The following is a 23,895-nucleotide window of genomic DNA, read 5'->3' as shown; positions in this document are numbered from 1 at the left end:
CACCCAAGAAATGTTTCCATCTGAACGGATTTGGACTCCAGGGGGTGAGGAAAAAATGGCGTCCGTACATTACGTTCCGGTGTTCTAGTTCTACACGCACGGCTCAACGGCTATTTTCGGGCTGTTTTCGATCTAACGTAGCATATGTGGGTCAGTGGTAAGAACAGTTCTGGTTCTGGCGTTACAGATCGCATCACCTACACGGTTCGGTAACGGTAACGCTCTTTGCGGCGGGCGGATTTCGAATTTCTCCGGGATCGCTTGAAAGCCTAACGGTGCTGTGTTTGTTGTGATTGTTGGCGTGGCTTGTTTATCCCCATCGTACGAGCCCATCCATTAGGCCTTTTTCTAACCAATTTCCCGGGACGCAGATGTTACCGTTGCTGACCGATTTGTTCCACACAGTTGACAGGCACTTTCTTTCGATATCGGGGGATACATCTTCACGCGATAATTCGAGTGTCGTCAAACCCAATCAGCCTGCAAGAAGGGTGAGGTATTGAACTGCAATTTAACACCTTTCGACTATTCTATGCGTAGGAAGGTGTACACGAACATACCCATTTCTGGGGACAAGGCGTTACAGGACTCCTCCCGTAGCATGTCCAAGACGAACTGGCGTGAAGAAAAAAAATGGGTCACAACCCTGGCTGTGAGTATGAATTATTGATGTCACAAACCCCCTTTTTGCTGGAGTGTTCCAAGCTCCAAAACACACACACTCGGTATGAGCATGTTCGAGACGCCCAATTTTGACACAATGAATGAGCTTTCGGGGTGTGAGTGTTTGGAGACACCCAACATGGCGGCCAACAGCTGGGCGGACGGACATTTCTGAGTGTGTGCGGAGAGTTCAAATTTATTGCAACTCCCCCCCCCCCAACTCCCTAGTCATTGTTGTGGCCCTTTTTGATTGGGAAGGGGTTTTTTGATTGCCAGGCAATTCTACCGAAAGCAAAATTCGCCACCACACGTCACCACAGACAGACCGATCGTGCAGGGTCCGGCGACGATGCGAGGGTGCGAGTGGTCGGAATTTAGGATAAGCAACTGTAATTTTTGCAGCCTGTCCAGCATCCACCGGTACGGCCGGTTTGTTTGTCCGCAACCGAGGGCAAGTTTGTAAGTTCGTCCAGTGCGCGGCGATAATCGCGACCGCAACATACACGGAGAGCACGCGGGATAAACTTGTTTTTTGCTTTTTGCGAGGTCTCACGGGGTTGTGGTTTTCTTAAGGGTGCGCAGGCCTCGCGTTACATCACGGGGTTTGTGTGCGGATTATGTGACCGACATTCCCGGGACCGAGCAATGAGTGAGCTTCGAGCTTCGGTTGGATTGAGGTTAGCGAAATCTGTCGCTGAGCTCCAAATTTAGGGCAATCGTACGAGTCCCCACCACGGCGTCCCCATTCGGCATGCAACGCGCGGTATGCTAATTGCCCTTGCGTCTAGCAACACCTTCGCCATGTTGCCTGCATCCCGAAGATCATCACACGCACCACGGTGCACAAACGCACATTTTATTAATCGTTTACATTTACGACGCCCGGCAATGGGCAATTAAAAGTAATGAAATTGTCTTCCGAAGGTCTGAAGGTCGTCGGTACCGGATCGATATCTTGCAGCGGAAACGGCACCGCGCTGGGAGGAGGAGTGAATTAGTTTCATCATCCTTGAACTCCACTCTTGACACCTTCGCCCAGCGGCCCGGCGGGAGCGCGCAGGTGTTGGTGCATTCCATGCCCCAACCGGTGACCAAATGAGGCGAACGTGAGTGATCGTTGCTTAAAGCGCGATGCGCAAAAGCAAAACGCGATCATTATGCGGTGTTGATCGAACGATACGGTGATACCGACGGAAGGGATTTAATCCCGCCGGGGCGCGGTGCATCTTGCGAAGACTGGTGGACGACTGCTGCCGGCGCACGTACCAGCACTCATAACCGTCCGGGCGGGACCGATCAAGACGCAGACGTTATTGATTCCGCAGCAGTGGGTTCGGAGCGCATCATTTCCCTTATGGTCATTGTCGACAAGTGGTTGAATTTCTGCGCAACAGCAAAAAAAAAAAAACGGATCACCGACAAAGAGCGACGAGATCGGACGGGATGGTACATTCCATTCGTAGCATGCACTGCGTCGTCCCGAGTTGGCCCGCAAGTTGACTTCATATCAGTCAAATCAATCTTCATTGGTTGCGTCTTTAGTGAGCATCGTTCGCATTGTCGTCGTGGTCGTGGGCAAGCGTTTTTTTTGTTTTTGCTTTCTGTCGGACTGCCAAGTCCGGTGCGGTCCGGGCTCGATTTCACGATCGCTCGCACACCGTTCGTTTCTTTTGGGAGCAAAAAAAAGGGGACCCCTCCTACTGACAAGTGATACTCCCAAGACGGCCAAGACGGCGCATTGTGTGCGCGCAGTTCGTCAGTCAGGTTCATTGCGAGTCCTTTACGAACCGCGTCGCACCTCCGAAGGAATGCAATTTCGATGCTTGTCCGGTGTGTTCGGAAGACGTCAACTAGAACGAAGGGGCGAAGATTAGAACCCGGTGATCGTCTCCGAAAGCGTGATACCACCGGATGGACACGAACTTCCCCCGCAACGCGGGTTCGTTCGCGCGTTGGTTTTCGCTTTTTCACTCGAATTTTGATTGACGTGCGATCGTGCGCACACCCCTGATTTAGAATGCAGCACCGCGCGGATCGCTGCATTTATTCATGGAACCCCCATCGACCCCTCGTGCAGATCGGGAGCAGATCCCGACGGACACACACCGGTGTGCCTCCGGGCTGGCCATCCCAGGGCTGCATGATTGATGAGTGTGGCGATCGGCGATAAGCCGCCCCGTGATAAGGGAGAGTGTTTTATTTTTAGCGCAAACAGTTGTCATTATTTTGCGATCAATCACCGCACCGCGGCACGGGGTTTGTGGACCGCCAAGGGTTGGAAAATGTGCGATTCGATGGGAGGGATGAAAATGCATGTCCGAACATAACACGTACAGGGGGCGTTGTAATTGGCAATGATTGGATTTTAATTGATAAGGATCGTGTGAAAAGACGGGTCACATACAGTGCCGGAATGTTTTGCGAAGTGATAATTACATTATCACGCAAATTAATACCTGAAGTGACCTTTTGTAAGTGACGCTCATTAAAACGTTGCTTAGCGACATAAATTTGGAAAAAAAACACGTACCAAAAAAAATGGCAGTAGTCCTCGACTTGAGCTGAGATGTCGCAAAACCAACCACCTGTCCGGAAGTTCATTGGTCTGCAAAGGACTGTACAGTGCCGGCTTAGAATGCTGTCCAAGAAGCCGTTAGGATTCCAACATGGCATTCGCGCAACATAAAACAACATAAGCAAGATCTGTCTGCGACACCAACAACTGGGCGGTACTGGGGCGGCATCAAACGGATTCCTGTCCCTCGACCGCACCGAGTCCACGGCGAACCGATTATGAACGCATCGGTTTGTCGTCTGATTTAAATAATTACCACACTACGACGCGGCCACCATTAACATTAATTGTTAATGAATAACGCTCAGTTTTGCACCCCCCCCACCCCAGGGTGCCCGCCGAGAGTGAAATGGAGATCTCGCTGGTGGCTGACCACGGGCCGGGAGACACTAATTAAAAGAGTAATTATTAACAGCGAAATTGACTGGCGATTATTGCCCGGGTGCGCGGCCACCACTTCGTTTGTCCATGCGAAAAAAACAAGCAGACATCGTTCCACCGTTTCTGGCCGTCCCATCGGTGGTTTAATGAACCAGTTACCAGCTACCGGATCCGCTCCCGGAGCGATCATGTTTTATTTCCCATACCCGGCCGTTACGCTGGACCGTTTTGCCCGTGTGCTCGCTCGATAAATCTTGCGATTGTTCTGCAAATATTCTGCCAGGCAGAACACTGTGGCCAGCCCCGGAATGGGGTTGAGCGACAGACCGGGGCACCCTAAGCGAGCGGTTCGGTGGGAACCCCGTACCACGGTGCAATAAATTGATCCTATTAAATATTTATTGCTTCCCGTCGTTCGGGCAAATCTCGCGGAGCTAGCTGATCGATCGATTGGTTTGTCTAGTGTCTAGAGGAGCGAGTCGTAGCCGGTGTGGTGTGGTATCGCTTCCAGCCGGGGTTTCGGTAAAACTTTATGATTCATTTGACTGTGGATCTCCACCCCTGTGCGGCTGAGTGCGGATCGTGACTGCGAAGGGATGGTCCCAAAGTGACAAACTGCTGTCAAACAGCTCCGATCAATCTGACAGTCATTGCTGCGGGGTTGGAAGGTGCAAATCGCTGGTACCGCCTTACCCGACCATGGGTCCCGCACCGTCACGACCGGTTTCCATCCTCCCCCTCCCCACACTACATCCGCCTGGTAGATGCATCTTCCTAAAAATAGCTCCAACCAGTCGGCGTGCTCCCGCGAGCGATTTACAATTCAATGCAAACGGTTCGCCAGCCTGCCCATTTGGCTGGGGGTTTTGCGCTATCGGATGGTAAATTATGCCAATCGAAGAACAATTGTTTATTTATGCCCGTTGCGCCCGAGGGGCGCTAGTGTTGGTGCATGAGAATGAAAAATAAGTTCCAACGCGCTCGCAGACTTAAACACCAGATTCAGTGCACGGGCACAGAACTTACTGGGCTGGTGGAGTTCTGACCGCACGATTGGAGCTCGTGCTCGTTTGAATAGTTTATTGAAATAAATTTCAATACTAAATGTGTCCAGCTGTGGGTAGTGGTTTTTCTTGACTCTAGCAAACCCCGGGTACCTTCTCCCGGGACACCGGCCGATTTGCGTTTTGATTTATTATTAACAAATTGTTGTCGAAAAGGAAATTCATCTTCTTTAAGGGTTGCGCAAGCGGATTGCATTCCGTCAGCGGGCTGGTGGTCGATTTTGGAGAAGTGATCCGGTTTATGGCGAAGAAACTTCAGGAGACTGCTGACTGCTATTCTGTGTGTGTGTGTGGAATGCAGGATACGATGTTGGGTGTTGGGTATAGAGTGGACAAGCACACGTGCAAAGCAATCGAACCGGTTTCAAACCCTCCCTTCCTTTGGTCTAGGTTGCACGGTTTGTGGTTGATTGATCGAAAACGATAAATTTCAATTAATCTCCCTCAATCCACCTCAACCTCAGAATTGGAAAATGGTGGTCAAGAATATGAACACAATCTGCTATTGATAGGAGCAAAAGCGTGCGAACGAGCGTGGTGTGGCTGGAATGGGTGGCAGCTTTTCGGAAACCGGCTTGCACCACATTCCTGCCGGTGGTTTCACTTCGACACAATTTCGGCGCATACATGAACCAATTTCGCTACCAGTTGTGTGATGTAGTGAGAACGTAGACATATGGTCAATTCTAACGATTTTAGACATCGAGACTTCAAGTTCTGCAAATCGGGGGGTTCTTCACGAAGAAGCTGATTGCTGGGGAGTTTCGGACTCTGGGAAATAATGGCTCTCGTCGTCCATCCAATACCCCGAATGGCAAAAGCACCGAAGGTCATCCGCAAGAAATTCGGTAGCCGGTGTATTTCACTTAGACCCTTAATTAACCGCATCGAATGATACACATCACTGCTCCCGGTGGGCATTGTACTGGTGGGCTAACCGTGTCCAGTGCCGAAAAATCATGACTGCTCGCTCTGCTTGGGATGGTTGCCGCTTTGAATGGAGGCGGTATAAAGTTCTAAGCATTCAATTCAAAACGACGAGACGATAAAAAAAAACGTGAACGTGGCTCAGCACACGGTAGCTCAACGTGACGCGAACTCTGCACAAAGAAGTTGTCTGAGTTGATCCACCGAATTCGGCACCTTTACTTTTGAATGACAAACACACACACACACACACCCACAAAAAAAGAGAAGCAAAGGAGGCCCCGTTTGGAAGACATCCCAGGGAGTGACTTCGGCAAGGAGCCTTGGTTTGTGGGATGAAGACAATCCCAAGTTCTACCACGATCTCGTTAGCCGTCCCGGTACAATGGTCCAAAAATCCACTTCCCGTGGAGCTTTTCTTCTCGCACGTAGAACTCCCCTCCCATCTGATTCTGAACCCCTAAGCTGCCCCACCGCACTGCGAACGGCATCTTCACCGGGAGCACACGTTCGTCCATTCACTTTCCGACACCTTCGCGCTTGATTAAGAATTTGCCGCCTCGCGGGCAAGTGAAATCGAAGCGAAACTGATTTTTGCTTCGAATTCTTCGATCGGCAACTCGTCGACCACTTCAAAGCTGCGGCCGGTCCGGCTCATGGGGGCTTCCAGCGTACGCTTTCTCACCTCTCCCGGGGTTCGGGTTAGCTGATCCACACCTGTCCGTCGGCTTGGGCTTGTGGTGCAAACAGGTGTGAAATGTTTGCGTTCTTTTGCTACGGTACGGTGGAAACGGCACAAAAAAACTCGATGGAAAAGCGAAACCCGGCAACCTGGCGGGTAGCGATTGTTCAGAACCGATTGGATCTAGTTGTCGGGTATTCTCCATCCGTAGCCATTCGGGTCGTTTACCTGCACCCGCCGACAACCGGACGAGGTCGAGCGAATGATGGCGATGATGATCGTCCGGGGGTCGGGCGTAGCTTATCGGCGGGTTGTACAATAAGTGGAAAATTGTACGATTGATTGTTGGGATTGTGGGACCCGTTGCGAAAGTGAAAAAGAGAGTTACCCTTTGATGAGCGTCGTTTCAGGACGACTCATTACGGAAGGTGCTATAACAAGATCACCATGATCTACCCACTAACCGGTTTGCTTGAGCAGCAGTCCGAGAGGTTCAACGCATCCAGCGGGAGCACCATTTTGCGGTATAAAATACTAGCTGAAACTGGGGCATAAATATGAAGTCATCCGATGGGCTGCGACTCCTGCCCATTGCATGCCCCGTACGAATGGAAGCACATGCACGGGTGGAGCTAATAACTTTAATATTTATTAATTAATTAACATGAAGTCGAACGGGCTGGATGTGTTGCTGGTCATGCACAGTTACGTGGCGCAGCGGCAGTGGAAAATGGTAAACATTGTCATTCGAAGACATTGCGATGGGGTTTTGCATCCTGCGTGCATGAAACCTGTTACGGCAGTCATTCCGTTCCACTCTCTTCTGGGGGATGCGACCATTGTAGCAACGCAACGAATAAATTAATTGACCAGAAGGACCGGGAGTCAGTGTCTAGTTTCCACCACCGTCACACAGGGCCTACCCGGTGTCTGGTCCTCCAACAGCTCCAACGGTCATTTGTCGTTAGGCTTCGGGAGCTTCCGCTGTGTGCAGGGCTCGTTCGCAGTTCTGCATCGCGCTGGCCAACCAATAATTTCTTCATCACATCGATTCCTAACTGTTCCGTTTGTAACTGTTTTTATGGCCGTTTTGCCTTCGGGATCACTATCGGAAGCGCTCATTGGAGGGCATACGGCAAAAATACAGTTCCCAGCGGAGGAGCGGAGCCGCGTTCGGCTGCCACTGCTTTCCAATTCCAGCTGATCGTTCCCGATCGGCCGGCCGGCTGGAATATGCGGCCCTGCGCTGATATGGGGCCGCTAATATCCGTAATCATTGTTTGCGGTTTTGGGTTGCCTTGTTACTGGAGCACACCCGTTGACTTCCATTTTTGCATGCCGAGTCTGGCGTCTCGGCGGCCCGTGAGCGATCATCAGCGCCGTCGCGGAAGCGAGCTCTCGGGCGAGATAGCGCTCTTTTGCGTAACCTCATCAATCATGGACATGGTCGCAATGGCGCAATCTGCAATCGTTTGCCACGGCCGATGAGCCCGTGGCCTACAAATCGACAGCAAAACCGAAACCAACGCAACGGTACATCCGGTGCTGAAGCGTTTTGTTTGCCACTGGGAGCTGGCTATTTAAATTATTACGAACCACGTACGGGAAGTACGGGGGCTGTTCGGTGCGCCACGATCAATCTTGATCGGCCTCGATCGCGGCCAGGCGATTCGGTAGGCGCCGGCCAGTGTGCTGGTTTGGTTAGAATTATTGCACTATTTGCGGTGCGCCACCGAAACGCTGCCACATCGCTGTTTCTGGGTCAGTTTTGTCTGCGGTTTGAGCAATCGCCCAGCAATCCCCGATCCCGGGCTGTTCCTAGAATGAATGCGCCCAGATTGAGGCCATTCTTTTGCAGTGGAAACAATAATCGAAATTGATCGCTAATTAAAATCGCCTCCACGCCACGGAATGGAACGGGCCGGCGGGATGTTGTTTGGTTATTGTTTGTCTACCTTTCCGCAGCCGCAGCACGGAGCGGTAGAGTACAGGGTTAATTGTGTCGATTTATGAGCAGAACAGAAACGGAAGGCCGTACTCGCAATGGTTCGATTTCCAGCTCGTACAACATTCTGTAAAGCAATGTCCAATCGGTTCCCTGCAGCCCTTCCGACACCGGGGGTATCTCCGGGAAGCGCGAACGGAGAAGTGGAGAAAATATGATCGCAATTGGCGATCGCGAACATTTTCATTTGCGGCGTACACGGCATGTACATGCCACATGTCGTGCTAGTGCAGCATAAATGAGCCACACGGACATGGTCAAACACACATACGGACCAGGGTGTGTGTGTGTGTGTGGGGGGGGGACCTTGTTCTGTCCGGTTCGGTTGGATGTTTTCATTCTCGTCGCGTGAAAAACGGGCGACCCGCGCGGAGAACTTTTCACCGAAGGTGCGAATGAGAATGGGAGGCGAATGTTGCACACCGAATACGTGCGCCCGCGCTCAGCGGAACAATACGTGGGCCGGGGAACGGGAGCTACGGTAGAAAATATTGATCTTAAATATGGTTCCACCATTATGGGCATCGCGCATCGCGGGTGATTGGATTGCAAGCATCGTTAGCTACGGTTCGGACATGCAACCATCCCTGTGCGGCATGCAAGTTAATGAATACACCTGTGCGTTGCGTTTGGACGAGCAACGGGGGCGGAGCGCGAGTTGAAAGGGAGATTTTATTCTATTCATGGTAAAGATTGCAGCAGGGCAATCAATGCTGCTGCTACCGAAGTGAAGCAGGAGAGTCTTTTATGCAGATAGCGCAAAGGATAGGATGTGCCTATAGCTTATGGCTTGTGCCATTGTGTTGAATATCGTTCCTTATTCCTTATTCTTTTCCAACGATGACTTCGATTCCATTTGATCTGTTAAATTAAGCTAGATGACATTTCTTTTCCACTTAACTTTTTTAAATGATCTTTTACTAAAATTCATTATTTGTTAGTGTTTGTAAAACTTCTATTAAGCATATATTTTTTTTATCAACCCTTGGCAAAAAGTCCTCCCCGAAAAGGATTGTTTAACTCATTGCAAAAACGTCTCGTTTTAATTCCATTTCCCTTTTATGTCAGCAGTCACTTTCCCGCGAAACTCGAAGCCCCGGGTTTGCTAACACCTTCTGAATCTCATCCTCCCGGAATCGAAATTGATTATGTTTCGTGCCCGCGAGGAAAATCCCACCTCAGCGCATCGCGAGAGGGTACGATGGAGATTACGCGCGGCAAAAGGAAGTAACCCCTTGCCCACCATCATCCCCTCCCGTCCCCCTTCTCACCGGGATGACACCCCTCCAGATGATGTGTTTGGGTTCGTTTGTAAGAAAACGAAAAGACATCGGCTGATCGGCCAGAGGTGCAATAAAACAGAGTGTCTGCGCACACAATCACGGCTCGGGTGCATAAATGAAGCCGGGCGAAGTCGCTCAGGACGCGCGCTGTTTTTTTGTTGTTGCTCGCGCAAAGGGGGTAAGAGGTTTTGTTGTTTGTTGCCCGCTTCCCCAATCGGGAAGGCCGGGGTTGCTCATTTGCCGAGAATGCGCAAAAGTTCGCGCAAATCAATTGTGTGTATACACAATTATTTATTCGTTTTCTCACAATCAGCGCTAAATCAGTTGTATTTACTCCCTCCGCACTTCACACTGCCCCTTCGGGCTGGCCCTTCTACTGGATGCAACCCCCACGTACGTCTTCTGCCCGCGGGATAGTTTTTCCATTTTCCATTCCACCGTTCCGTTTGCGACGTTCTGTTCGCCCGTACCTTGTTCTGCGCGATTTCATATGCATGCCTCGTTTTGGTGCAAGCAAATTAAATAAATTAAATATTGTGTCGCACACGGTGTCACTGGATCGGGCGGGAAGAAATAGTTTCCAGTGAGTTTTCTGCACCGTACCGCGCTTCCCCGCTCGCCACTCCTTCCATCGCCGTGCGGGATAATGAGGCGTAAAATAGGAGACAAGGGACAGCGGATAGGGACGTTCCCGGTAGGGCCAACCCAAAGGGCCCGTGTATGATCGTCATCGGTAGTAGTAGTAGTTCGTTTTTATTGCACATGCACGACTGTGTTTTATTTTCGCATGTGCTTATTTGAAGCGCGTATTATTCTTTCATTCCGATATGGGGTTTTCGTATCGATGGCGGTTGTCAGGGACTCCGTTCGTTCCGTGCGGATGGTGGAAGAATCTTCTTCATGGGCAACAAAACCAAAGATGGAGAGAAAAAAAGGAGTCTCCAATCGGCTCCGATGTTGTACGGAATGGTTTCTGATCATCCCGTCGTGCCAGACCAAACTCATCCTCAGTGGAGTGTATGAAGCGCACTATCTGATCGTAACATGCAGGTTAACGGTGGGGTGAATAAAGCTGAACAGTAAAAGAAAAATGCAGGGGTTTCTGGAGAGTTTTGTTTCCTTTTTTCTTCCCGAATAAGAGGAAACTGTATTTTTTTAAAAACATTTTACACGAAAGCGATATAATTTCTTAATTGTTTCTGTGTGAGTCTTGATTTTAAAAAATGATAATTTTGCTAGCAAAATGAATAACAGATCAAGTATGTCAATATTTGTAAATTAAATAATTTTTCCATCGAAAAAATATTATCTATCACAGCAAGCGAACCCTGCCTTCTCGTCCGTACCATACCAAAAACCCAAGGGCACGCTCTCATTCAACCCTTGCCGTGCGCCTTCCTTCCTTTCACTTACCCCCCCTGTGCATGTACCACACATCGATATTTATGTGTCGCCCGATGCGAACCAAAACCAATGCGATCGATGCCAATGGGGGGTTGGGAAGTGGATGCGAATCGGAATGCTTGTCTCGCACGGGCATCGTTATCGGAAGTTCGCGGGCAGCGCAAAACATTCTCGACAACATTCCCATTGGGTGCGCACGTACTCATACACACACACACACACACACAGTGCTGTCGCTATCGACAGGAATGTTCTGTCATGGCAAAAGGGACATTTGCTTGCGTGTTCTCTGTCGAAGATTTCGGTACCATTTAAGGGCAAGCTGATGGTGAAGGTGGGCAGACAGATCGCGAACCACAGGCCCGTTTGCTTTATCTACGGCACTGCCCATGGTTATGCCTGTGTTGCAGGGCGATAATCGCCTACTTAGACAGAATATCTGAATTAATTGACCTGGAATCTGTCAAGCAGGTGAGGATAGTTAGGGGTTCGGTTTTGTCCGTGTTTGGAACGGTTCCGATGGCAGGCGGATTGCGAAGATGTGTAATAAATTGACTACGCTTCTCTTCCTTCGTTCCGTCGTTGGGCGGAACATGGAAACCGTACGCCGTCCAAGTGGCGGGATGGTGTAAATCACCTTCACTTATCAAGAGATGATTACTGCGGTTGTCAGCCGCAACGCATGAACAATTTCCCTTTTTCTAGCCGAAAAACGAACTGTCAGTTTGACAAAAAAACAAGAAAGTAAATAGAAACGCATCATTTTTCAAAGCTCGATCCAAAAATACACACGCGCTTGTTTAACATCGTCCATGATGTAACTGTTTGATCAGTGCAATAAATAACTTCTGGTGCAACATTGTAGCCCGGATCAAAGGCCATCACCGCCCGTGATCGATCGTAGTAAGCTACGAGCTCATGTGAGTGTTTTCTCGATTTTGCGCTATTTGTACCAATTTCGCCCACACGTGGTCCGTTGCGTTCACTATTAGGGCTCCGTTATCGGTGTACTAGCGCCGCCAGACAAACACACACACACACACACGCACACCGAGCATTCCGTTGCACAAAGTTTCTTCTCTTTCCCAGCGGTCGCTATTATCTCGACGTTGAAAACAAATAGTTTGCTAGCTTTCTTCACCCACCGCAGGTTCGTCGCTTGTTCGTTTGGGCGTAGAAGTCTTTCGTTTGCTTACGCTGGCGATGCTTCAACCGTGGCGCGCTAGTGGAACAATTAACAACACTTGGTCGTGTTCTGGTAACTTGATTTTCTCTACACTCTTTTCCCAACATCAACCACCCCCTCCCCCTCCGTGTTCACCCTCCACCCTTTGTGCACATTTCCCTTTCATCTCTCGGTGCCGGTGGAGTAGGTGTGGATAGAATGTGGCCGCTTTTATTATCAGGCTTTCTGCAGCAAACGGATGCTTCGTGTACTTCTGTTTGCTGTTATTTGTTAGCATTTCGGTAGCCGTTCCCTATCGCCCGCGCGTTTGTTTTATGCTTTTTGTTTTTATACGGTGAACACATTTTTCAAGAGCGGGTTTCTTGTTGTGCTTTTTTTTCGGCCCCTCCTGCTAGATATGAGACAGAATCCACACTACACCTTTTCACTAGAGGATTTAGTTTTATTGGCCCTTTCTGGCGTAACGAGCGTTCCCTGGTAGGTTCTTGGTCGGGGTGTTGCTCCACGGGAGCGCATTTGAAATTGAAACCGAAGCAGACGTGCTGGGACCTGATAGCACTAACTAGGAGAAGAACGAGCAAGAAGGGGACCGGTATGATGCTACTCTGAGCAGTAGAATAAGCGCAAACGAACGAGGTGCACTAACGTGTACAATCTGGTAGCTGAAACCATCGAGAATGAAAAACTTGTTCTAATTAAACGTTCTGCTTGCTGCGCTGCTTAATAACAATGCGTCTAGAACCGATGCGCAGCTGGTAATAAACTGTGGCAAGGTATGTTTTTCCTAACCTTTTACGACATGTTTCATGATATGATTGTTTTTATGAGCTACTATTTGGTGTAACTAATATGATTGTATGTTGTTCTTTGCTTGGTAGGCATAAGCTGCTTCGGATTTGATAACTGAGTCAACCACTAGCGCTTCAATAATCTAAAATTTGCTTCTAACTGTTCAAAAATCAAGTCCTCAAACACTTTTCCTGCGCGCCAGCATGCGGCCGCTGATCGAAAATATTAACTTTTCACCACAAGAATATTGCCATCTTTAGCGAAGAAAGCGTCTCGAAGTGCCTCGAATCGTAGCTAATGGGCATACTATCACGCCGCCATTTAGCTCGTTCGGTTGAAAGTTTTTTTATTCGCGGTACCGCCAGCGGTCGGCGGGCTTGTGTTACAAATTTCATCTCATTGTTTTGGCGTGCAATGGTGCAAAAAAAAAACACTACTACCACCCCATTATCCTCTCATGCCGTCCTTGCCACTCTTCACCCCTCTTTTCCCTTCGTCTCCCATCTATGCAGCAAAAAAGTTACGTGCAGCGTCATCGGGCACTAGCAGCATTGGCGAGCAAACGCGAATGAGTGTGCGCGCGCGCGCGCGCGCTTTTCTTCTGCAATTTTCTCCGCTTCCAGTTTTCCAGTTATGTTACGATTAATTGCTCCCCGCTCGCGGGGTTATTTGTTGCGCTACAAACCTCCGCACCGGTGGAAGCGTTCCCTTGCGTTCCCCACCACCATATTTCTGCGCATGTCGTTTCGTTGTTACGAGCATCGAACCAGGTTGATAGAGCGGTTGCAGTACTATCGCGAAGCGTCAAGCTTTTATTGGGAGGAAAATGTTTCCGATTGTTTTTTTTTTTGCTTCTTAGGCAGCTCCCCACTGCTTTCGCTGGTGTGGTTCGAAGCGAGTTTGATTTCGCTATCACTTCTTGGTGACCTGAAAAATGGCTCCGGCAAGATTATTTCCCCTTATTCTTGGGCCGTGCAACGCGAATTAGGCGGTCTCCGATAGGCAGCTTATTCTGAATGAAATTCTGCTGGTTTGCCGAACTGTAGGGCCACCCAGGGTGACACCGTGATTGTCCCGTTAGTTGCGTGGCTGCCGTGCCCACTTTGTGCAAAATAAAGGGGCGAAAACTGGAAATAAGGATTATCCAAAAAAAAAAAAGAAGCATTCATGGGGTCTCTCTCTCTTTTTCTGCTAAGAACAGCACTGGCTTTGCATGGCAATAGTATAAGCCAGGCAAGGTTTAATAAATTCTTTCTTTCCTTCTTGTATTGCACAACAAAAGCATTTGCTAGTGCTAGATTGAAGGCTGATAAAAGTCAAAAGCCATTGCCCAATCAATCAACCCCGAAACATCGTGTGCGACTTACTGTTGAGCATTAGCCGAGGTGGGAATCAGACGGAGCGTAATCAATCGAGTGTCAAATTGACCAGCTGGCACGGTTAAAACCCCGCGCGATTTAGAAGCCCGGAAACGGGTACTAGGTTAGTCCGATCACGAACAACGGTTGGGCGTCAATTTATCAACCCAGCAACATCATCGGACCGCTTAACACCTTTTTTACGCACACTGAGAGCTGGTGGGGCAATGACCTCGGCAGCCAGTAAGTAGTGAGCTTAGTTTGATTTGATATTCAAAGGTCAGTTTTCGAGCGGGAGATGGAAGAATCCGTTTTCGATCCTTAAAACAAGGCGAACAAATGCAATAAAATAAATATAAAAATCGAGGTAGAAATTTCAAACAACCGCATCATCGAACGCTCTCAGCACTGTCGTTTGATAATAAAATCAGTGCAAAATTACACCCAATATCAATTATTGTAATGAGTGCGCATTAAGCACCATTCATTACGACGGTACGAATGCCAGTTTTGTTTTTGTTTTTTTGCGTTTCTGCACGGTGCTTCTATCGGAATGGGATCGGACGAAGCAGAATCGATTCCGTTTTCGACTCGCAAATGCAGCTTAAAGAACGATCTTCCCTCCTTTCTTTTGTGTGGCAGCTGTTATCCATCGCATTCGCCTGGTTGCCTGCCTGGTTAGGTCGACAATTTTTCCCTTCGTTCGATTTTACGAGGTATGATCGTTCTTGTTGGATGCTGATGCGCGATCGCGATCGCACTTGTGCGCGCGATGTACAATTTGCGTTGTTGGCAATAATTTCCGAAATTTAATTATACACGTACGATCGTACGATTGCGATGCGTTCTGGGTGGAATTTCCGATGGCGATGGGTTTCGGCGTTTGGCCGATGTGGTACAGGTAATACGCGAACCCTTTTTTAAGAATGGAGCTGTTGGGGAACCTTTTTTTTGTTATTTCTGTTCGCACCGCCGCTCTAGAAGCGCTACAATTTCACACGGTACCCCCAATCAAAGGGGTTTATTAATGAGTGGTTTTGGTGTTTTTTTAAAAAGAGATGTGGAGTAGCCGTTGCACAAGGCATAGGACCTAATTTAAGGTGTGTTTTTTGTTGTTGGTATTCTTACCTTTTAAATGAACTAGCAGACAGGGTTGAAGGAGAAGAAAATCATTTTCCAGTGCTCTATTATTATGCTGATAGCTTAACCTAGGGTCAATCTATTCATGGTGTTTGCCTAGCTAATTGTTAAAAGGAGCCTTAATTGTTTGTTCTACACCATTTCAAAAAAGGTGTATAGCGAGGATTGAGGGTTGTTTTTCGTTTAAAAAATCATTCGAATTGCTCAAGTTGGATTTGAGGTTTGTTTTTGAAAGCGACATAAAAGTTTTCTTTATTTACCAGACTACGTAAAATGGTATCTTTTATAAAAAAAATATCCATCGATGCAAGGTAAAATTTGTTGGATAACAATAACTAATGACGTGATCTGGATTATCGATCGCAATTGGCAAAACTGGAACGATGTAAGCGCTCTGGCAAAATGATGCGACCTCAAAAGAGTAAATTTTTTCAATCATTTTTGTTTTTGATTGGCCGTTAAAACACATTTATGAATTATGAATTACCTGCAAAAGTGTGTTGCGACACACACACATACACACACGAACAATCACAAGCATATAATTCGCACACACCTGATGGTAATTCGATTAACGGCGCTTTTGTTTTCCCCCGAAGCGTCTTTTTCGAGGTTATGCAGCAGCCTGCCTTGATCGCGTAACTTTTGCTTGTCACTAGGCTGTGGTTTCTTCTTCTGCCGCCTAATGCAACCTATCAGCGCATCTGCATTTCGTGAACAAAAAGCACAACGTTACCAATTGGCAGGAAGGAAAAAAAACGTTGAACTTGCAAGAGAAATTTTTACTTAATTTAATTTTGATTACCAGGTATTTTTGTTTCTGTTTCATCGGGTACAGATCGGGTGGTAGCTGCTTTCCTTCATTGAGCGTATTTAGGTGTCGATGCCAACCGAAACGACCGATCTTTCGCAGGGCTTTCGTAGCGTTCCGGTGATCAGCTGATTTAACTGTGATCTAATTTCCCCTTTTCTCCCTGTCGTGCGTGTGTGCGGTAGCTTTTTCCAAGGGCCAGCCGCCGGTGCGGGATTACTTTCCAGGGGCGAAAATCCCCCGTTTTACGGAGCGGACGGTTCGCGTAACATGCTTTGGCGGTATGCGAAGAAAGCGTTTCAATCGATGGAGAGGAAACAAAAACATGAATGGGCTAACTGAGCAGAATTCCGATATTAAGGGAGCGAGCGAAAGAAAGCGGGTTTCGCTTTGGGACGCTGCGAAATGTTATAGAAATTGTGACAAACTTGCTGCGCAAAGTCACACAAAGTTGGTCATCGTGGACACGGGCAAAAAAGCACTTCGAACTGATGCAATCCTGGAGAACTTCATTATGTGTTTTTAAAAATTGGATAGAAAAGTTGTTGAATTACGTATCTTATGTTACGCACATTGCAACACTATAAAAGTAACTTCACTTTCAATTCTATACCCATCATCACAGTATTTCAAAAAATCATCAAGATCATTCTAACGTCATAATTCAAGGCACGACGCTGATCCTTCGCGCTCAAAGAATTGATAATACCCCATCATAAAATTACGAACCACCACGGTACATGCTCTTCCTCGCCACATCAAGACAATGATCAACTTCGACGGATCCTCCCATCGTTGCCACTTTACGCGATCACGCTTGAGGATCATCCGACCATGGAGCATATCCTTCACCCCGGGGCCGCAAGCTGTCGTATTTCGTTCTTTCTTTCTCACTCCTGCTGGCTGCCCGGTAGAACCCGCGTCCAATGTTTCATCCTTATCGGTTTCCGCGAACGTTTCGCCGGGCGCAGTCCTCGCGGGATTGTGTTTCTCAGCTTTATGTTATTTGAAAAATTTGTTAACTCATTCACCGTTCCCGAAACGTTCGATCCGAACCGGTGCGTTTGTGCGAATGGGAAAGTGCGCCCTCCCATCGAGACGGCAACTACTACTTGCCCCATTAGTTGGTGTGTATCATTTTTGGTTTGGCATTCCTTCCTTCACTTCCTTCCAATGCTACCTGGGCTGGACAGGCAGGATTTGGCCGAAGGTGGGACGGGTCACGATCGCGAGATCGCGGTCTGTATCTCATTTCTGAACCGTTTTTGGTTGCAGGTTCTACTTCCTTGCTGACCGCACACCGTCCAACTCCTTCTGTTTCGGGGAGGGTGTTCACTTTTATCATTCGTAAATGCGTTTTGCCATGCTCCCTATCCTTCAGAACGAGGGAGAACTAAATCCCGGTTTCTGCGTTTGGTGGACGGTGGACGACAGAAACAAAAAAAAAAAACGTTTAAAGAAGTAGAGACATACTTTTTTAAAACATTTCATCTCTTTGGAACTCGTTTCAGGTTCCCCCTTTTTTTCCTACACTGAAGCTGCCAATAAAATCTTATGTGGTGTATACATTTCTGAGCCGAAATATGTTCGCTACAATCGCGAGGATCTTCTTCGCTTTATTTTGTTTTGGAGGTGAAACAATTCAGACAACCGTAGGGTTTGAATGTGAAACTTTTGTTCAAAAAGGACCGCCCAAAAACCTTTTAATTGCGATTTTCAGCCTTTATCCTTCGCTGAAGATTCTTTGTAGTGTCGTACCAAAAGGTACGGGCGGCTTAGAGCAGACGGTCTGGATTAGACTGGGAGGGAAGGGCTGGAAGCTTTCAAGGATTTTCCTTCTAAATATCCATTAGCTCGCGATGATGGCGGGAAACGAAATATGAAATTAATTTGATTTACAGCGCAAAAGACAAGAGCAATTGTTAGGCCGGGCACGTCTCAATTTGGGTTCCGAAAAGGAATAAATATGGGGCCTGGAGTTTAATCCTTTTCTGGGTGAATAATGAGCCGAAAGCAGCAGGTTGTATTCAACTCTTATTATTTGTTGATGAACATTTAAAGGCTTCTGTACTGTTTGGCATTCAAAACCATCCAATTCACCTTCACGTAGCGTGTTCTTAAGCGAGTTTTGGGGTAACAACACTCAACCTGCTTTGCTAGCTGTCCGTTACGACATGACCTTTGCTTTCATCCAGGCAGATGCGATGCCTGCCGACTTAATTAAGTCGCACGGTGGTGAAATTAGCTGACGTCGCATTATGCGGATGCACTTTCTACCGTTGCGATCGCACGAATGGCGCACTCTTACTTTCCTGTTCGTCGCTTTATTTTCCCGCGTTTCAAAAAGGTTGGGCGTGAGCGTAACCCGGACCACCACACACCGTCCCACGCTAATGATGCTGATTTGCTCATAAGGTTGATTGCAATTTGCCGTGCCAGAAACGGATCGGCGGTAAGGAAGTGTGCTTGATCGTATCTAAATGTTGTGAGGCAGATCTCGCAGCGCACGGTCACACGTTCCGTATGTAGAAGCGGTGAAAACCATGAAGACATGTAGCTCAAGCAAAGCAATCAAGTGTGAACTAACGATCTTCACAAGTTTTTTGCAATTACTCGGAGGGAGAGAGAGATAAATAGAGAGCGAAATGTCATGCTAATGTGTTGTGACAGAAGTTATGTAAACTATGTGTGTGTGAAGGAGTTTTTAAGATCACTAGCACCATAACACAAAACACTCTCACTAGCTATAAGTCGTCTATAAAGTTGGAAGCAAATAGATTCACTCCCTTCTCGCTGTACAACGGTCAGATTGAAAGCAAAATGGTAATACACTCACTCAAACACATTCTTAAAGATACGCAACATACACACAGGTCCCTCGAGCTAAATGTCACATCAGGGACCTTCAGAAGCAGTGGACTTTGGAGGATATTTTCTAAAGGATTCCCTGCAATGGCTTGGGATATTCCCCGCCCGGCTGTTAAAACTTACCTCCGCCTAATGTTGCGACAGCTTGATGGTGCTTGGTGGTAGCGGTGGCGGCCGTAGTACCAACCAGGTTAGCGCTCGCCGTCTGCAGTGTCGGCGATGGTCCCATCACCCCATACTTGATCGGTTTGAAATGGAAGAACGAGGGCGAGTACCCCGATCCCGCCCGGCTGAGCGAGCTAAACCGTTCCTCGCGGTCCTCCACGTACAGGCCCTCCTTACCCATCGCGGCCAGCTGACGTCCCTTCGGCATAAACATCACCAAGAACACGGTCGAGGAGGTGGCGACGAGCCCGAACGCAAGACAAGCGTCCCGGTGCCGATCGGCCACAGCCAACCCGCACAGTGTCCACCCGAGCCAGATCGGGATGATGCCACCGATCGCCAGCCCGATGTACGTGGCCTCCCGGTAGTTGTCCCGAATGCCGCGCGATTTGATCGCCAGGATGGCGACGAACACGATCAGAAACACGATGTAGATCAGCGAGAGCAGTAACTCCGCGAACGGGGTATGACAGAGCGGGATGGTGGGACTGGCGGTCGCCGCCAGGTCACCGGCGGTGAGCAGTAGATGATAACGGCTCGACACCGCAGTACCACCGCTACCACCACCGCCACCCACCGGCACATTGTCGACACTGGGGGGCGACGTCAGCAGCCACTGGCCACCGACCGCCACCTGTATGAGTACGGCAAACAGAAGCAGCAGACCCTGGTACGGTGCGGGCAGATACACGCCACCGTTTAAGCTGATCAGAAAGACGCACTTGACCAGCAGGGAGGCAAAGACGAGCGCGAACGCAACACCGGCCCCGAAGCGCATCGTCGCACACGACAGTACGGTCGGATTGACGGTGAGTACGGCAGCCAGCCCGGAGCAGGCAAACAGGCCGAGCAGTAGCATCTGGCCGAGAAAGAGGTGCCTCCGGCTGGGCGACGTCCGCCAGGCCTTGCACAGCACGAACACCTCAAACGCGGCCATCATCAGCATCGACAGCGAGGCGAGCACCAGCACCGGCACTACCCAGGGTTCCTTGCGCAGACCACCGGCGTACCCGGTCGTCGACACCACCGTCGGTGGGGTCACGTTCTGGCGCGTGGTACTGCCGCCGCCGCCGCTCGAGACGGCCGCTGGATGGCGCGCCGCCAGTATGACCCCACCCGGCCGGACGGTTGTCGAACGCGACGCCGCAGACGACGCTGTCGATGGCACTACGAAGAACTCGGTCGACATCTCGAGCCGATGCGCCTGCGCGGACGACGCATTGCTAATGCCGGCAATGTTGAGCCCGGCCACACTTCTACCCACACTTTCCGCTTGATGCACTGCCACCGCACTGGCACTACCGTCGCGCGACGACCCCGCCGCCGCCGCCGTATCTAATCGATTCTGTGCGAGCAGCTCTGTGTCGGAGGACCGCGCGATGTCCTGCTGGGGGTGCGTGGCCTCCACCGCGAAATAGTCACCCCCCGATTCGTCACCACCTTTCGCTTCCTGCTCTTCCTGCTCCGCCTCGACCTCTTCCTCACCCTCCTCCTCGCCCTCCACTTCGTCCTCGTCGGTGAGGTCCTGGGAGCCGGCGCGCACACCCGCACCCTTCACACTGCGGCCACTCACCACCATCACATCACTGCGCTTGATGTCATTGTCGCTCGGGGCGAGCGGATGGGCGGGCGGCACCGGGCCAATGCCCGCCCGCCCGTACACTGTTGGCCCGCGGGCCTGTCTACCACTAACACCGGACACCGGCGCACCCGGACCGAGGTCCTCCACATTCGGGCGGTTTCTTGGCGCGAGCCGGTCACCGAACTTGGGCAGATTGAGCAACGCCCGATGGTTGCTTTCGGCCGCATCCAGATCGGCGGCATCCGCTTCACCACTGCTGCTCGCCGCTAACGCTGGGGGCAGGACACCACTAGCCAAACACCGATAGTGCACCACTTGGCAGAACGCCACTAACGCGACCGCTAGCACGAGCGCCGACCGTTTCGGTCGACGAGCCATACCGAACTGACTGTTGGTTCAGCGGTGCATGCTGCTTGCTCACGGACGGACGCACACGGGAGCGTTACTGTTACTGTGCCGGGGGTAGGTCTTCGAATGCGCGAACCTTGCGCGAGCGTGTTGGGGCTACGCCGCATGCGCATGTTTTCGGTACGGTCACTCACGGGAGAGCTTTATGTTGAGAGGTTGCGCGGTGGCACTCATTCTCATCGTTTGTGAGCTAATCGCACTATGGTTTAGGTTGGGCTCAGAAATTCAATGTTGGATCTTAAATTTAATGCAGTATATTGAGACGATGTGCCTATCCTGAAACCGATTCCAGTACTCAGACCAAATATTTTTTAATTTCTTCTGGTTAGTGTAATGTTTAGTCGTGTTTTTGTGGTATTTAGAATATGAAGAAGAGACTCGATCTACGATCTTCAGTCTAATAAAATGTATTTTCCCCCAAATAAATAGCTTTTCGTTTCATCTTTTTCATTGCATTTAGGTCTCCCATGTTTTAAATCTCTTCTCCAAACCCAACAAGAGAGACCTTCATGGGGAGAGTCATGATTGTTGCGAATAAGAAACACCAAGAGAGCAGCTGAGTGCGGCATTGCGTGCATTTCCAATGGAAAATTGCAAACTGTTTCGCGGTTTTGAATACCATCCTCACCGTTCCACACATCCACACGGACCATCATCACCGTGGTCAGTTCTTGATGGGTAAAACCCTTTAAACGTAATAATGTTACGTCTGCGGTCAATAAAAAAAGTGCCCCTTTAAGCTTAATTTCCTTCGAGGTTTACGATGGCGTGATAGATGCAGCTCGTGTTAGGTAATCCACCACCGGTCGGTCCAGCACCGTTTCGATCTACTGCTGCAGCACCGACCCGGCATAACGATTCTCCCAGGATGTCTATTGAATTGAGTCCTCGAGCAACCATTCACCATTCACCCTTCGGCCCCGGGCCAGTTGGGTTCTGAGGGGAACTTGTTTTTCAACAATCGGGTTTCTTAAAAATTCCATCAACGCCTCAACATCGGTTCGCCGACACCTGTTTCCTTCGGGGGACATGGGGACGCACAGAGACCGCTTCCAAACCGGCGTAACGGTATCACGGTGCACGGGCGTTCGTATCGACGAGCCTAGAATTTCTCTTCCCGCGGGTCGAACCGGCAAACCGGACTAGCGTGTGCGTGTGCGAAACGCACTGATGGTGACCACTTTCCGTTTCCTTTCCGGTAGACGGCCCTATCAACGGCTTCGGCGTGCTGTTAGTCCCCCGGTCCCGTCGTCGAAGGTGGGAAGTAACTTCTGCGATAGTGACGCAATTGCGCTATCGTACGCCATTAGTTCTAACACTTTCCGGTGGCAGATTCTGGTCTGGCCGGGCGTAGATAGACGGTGTACCGTGGTGCTCGTTGCAACCCTGCAGATGGGCGAGAACGAGCGTGTGCCACAAAAGGAGCTCCAACGAAAGTAGCATTCCCGTTTTCACTTCTTCGTTGGCGTTAGCGATGGAATCAAGCGACGAACCCCATGGCCCCGGAGTTCCCGTTCGTTTTGGGGTCCGATCTGCATCATCATCGCCGTCGATCAGGGCGTTTGATTGCTTGGGGCGTCTGTTGGCGTGTCTTGTTAGCATGCATGACGGACATGATTTCCATCAGCGGCGTTTCACCCAGCCCGAAAACGAGCGTCCGCCCGCTGCACTCCGCCCGGGACGGAAATGAAGCGGCACGAAAGCTCATAATGTGCCGCTTGGCTGAGTGTTTAGTGGGTACGGTTTCGATCAGCGCGACGGAAAGTTCTCGGTAGAAACCCCGGCAGATTCATTATCAAGAACAGAACGATCACGACCGCGACCAATGATTGAATAATCTACGATCGTTGACATATAAACATTTCTACCCTGCACTGGTACACGATGTCCTCCGCAACTGTCAGACCAGACTTCAACCTAATGCACACATGCACTGCATCCAGCCAAGTAAACTCTCCTTCCACCACCCCTCCTCCAACAGGGCTTTTCCCCTTCGGGACAAAAAAGGGAAGCAAAAAGGAATGCAAACTTGACGGAGCATCTTTCCCTGTCGCAAAACACAGAAAGAAAGGCAGAGGTCGTTGGCAGAGTACCGTGGCCCATAGCCCATTCCCTTCGCTTCGGATGCACACAAATCTCGCCCGGATGTCATTGATTACGGCAAACGACAGCCGCGGGTCAACAGTGCAACAATGTTTTGCGAACATTGCACCGTCCGTGACTTCCAAACTGTGGCCTCCCGCCTCGATAACGCTGGTGCTCGGTGCAACGCTTCGGTTTTGGTTTTGGTTTTTCAATTTTCCCCGTACCGCCCAACCCATCGGACCGATGGTCGCGGGTCGAACTCTGCTCACGATTTGTGCCCCCGCGACGGTGACGGTCACGGAGTTCGTTTTTTGGTTTGCCGTTTGCAGCTCTGCTGTGTAGTTTTGTTTGCTTTATTTTCGGAAGCACAAGTGCCTTCTCCCACCCTCCGGTTGGGTCACATTCGTTTCGTACTGCATAATCGTAAATGAAGGTTGATTGCAACACTTGGTAAGGTCATTGGTGTCAAAAACGCAATCGTTTGACTAGGACGAAATAGATTTTTAAATAGTTCATGGA

The 23,895-nt window shown here is 49.6% G+C and overlaps 2 protein-coding genes across 2 annotated transcripts in view; both read right to left on the bottom strand.

The window, feature by feature from the left end:
* The window catches only part of LOC128310621 (uncharacterized), a 38,056-nt gene extending 16,795 nt beyond the window's left edge, over positions 1 to 21,261 (bottom strand). Inside the window, exon 1 of the mRNA XM_053047308.1 lies at positions 19,260 to 21,261. Coding sequence (XP_052903268.1) covers positions 19,260 to 21,261 — 2,002 coding nt within the window. The remainder of the gene's footprint in view (positions 1 to 19,259) is intronic.
* The window catches only part of LOC128310620 (microtubule-associated protein futsch), a 338,371-nt gene that overhangs the window by 64,327 nt on the left and 250,149 nt on the right, over positions 1 to 23,895 (bottom strand). The window lies entirely within an intron of this gene.

The sequence above is a fragment of the Anopheles moucheti genome, chromosome 2 (genome assembly GCF_943734755.1).
Source record: "Anopheles moucheti chromosome 2, idAnoMoucSN_F20_07, whole genome shotgun sequence".
Classification (NCBI taxonomy): domain Eukaryota; kingdom Metazoa; phylum Arthropoda; class Insecta; order Diptera; family Culicidae; genus Anopheles; species Anopheles moucheti.
The sequence above is the reverse complement of the archived record's forward strand: the minus strand, read 5'-3'. Positions and strand labels throughout refer to the sequence as shown.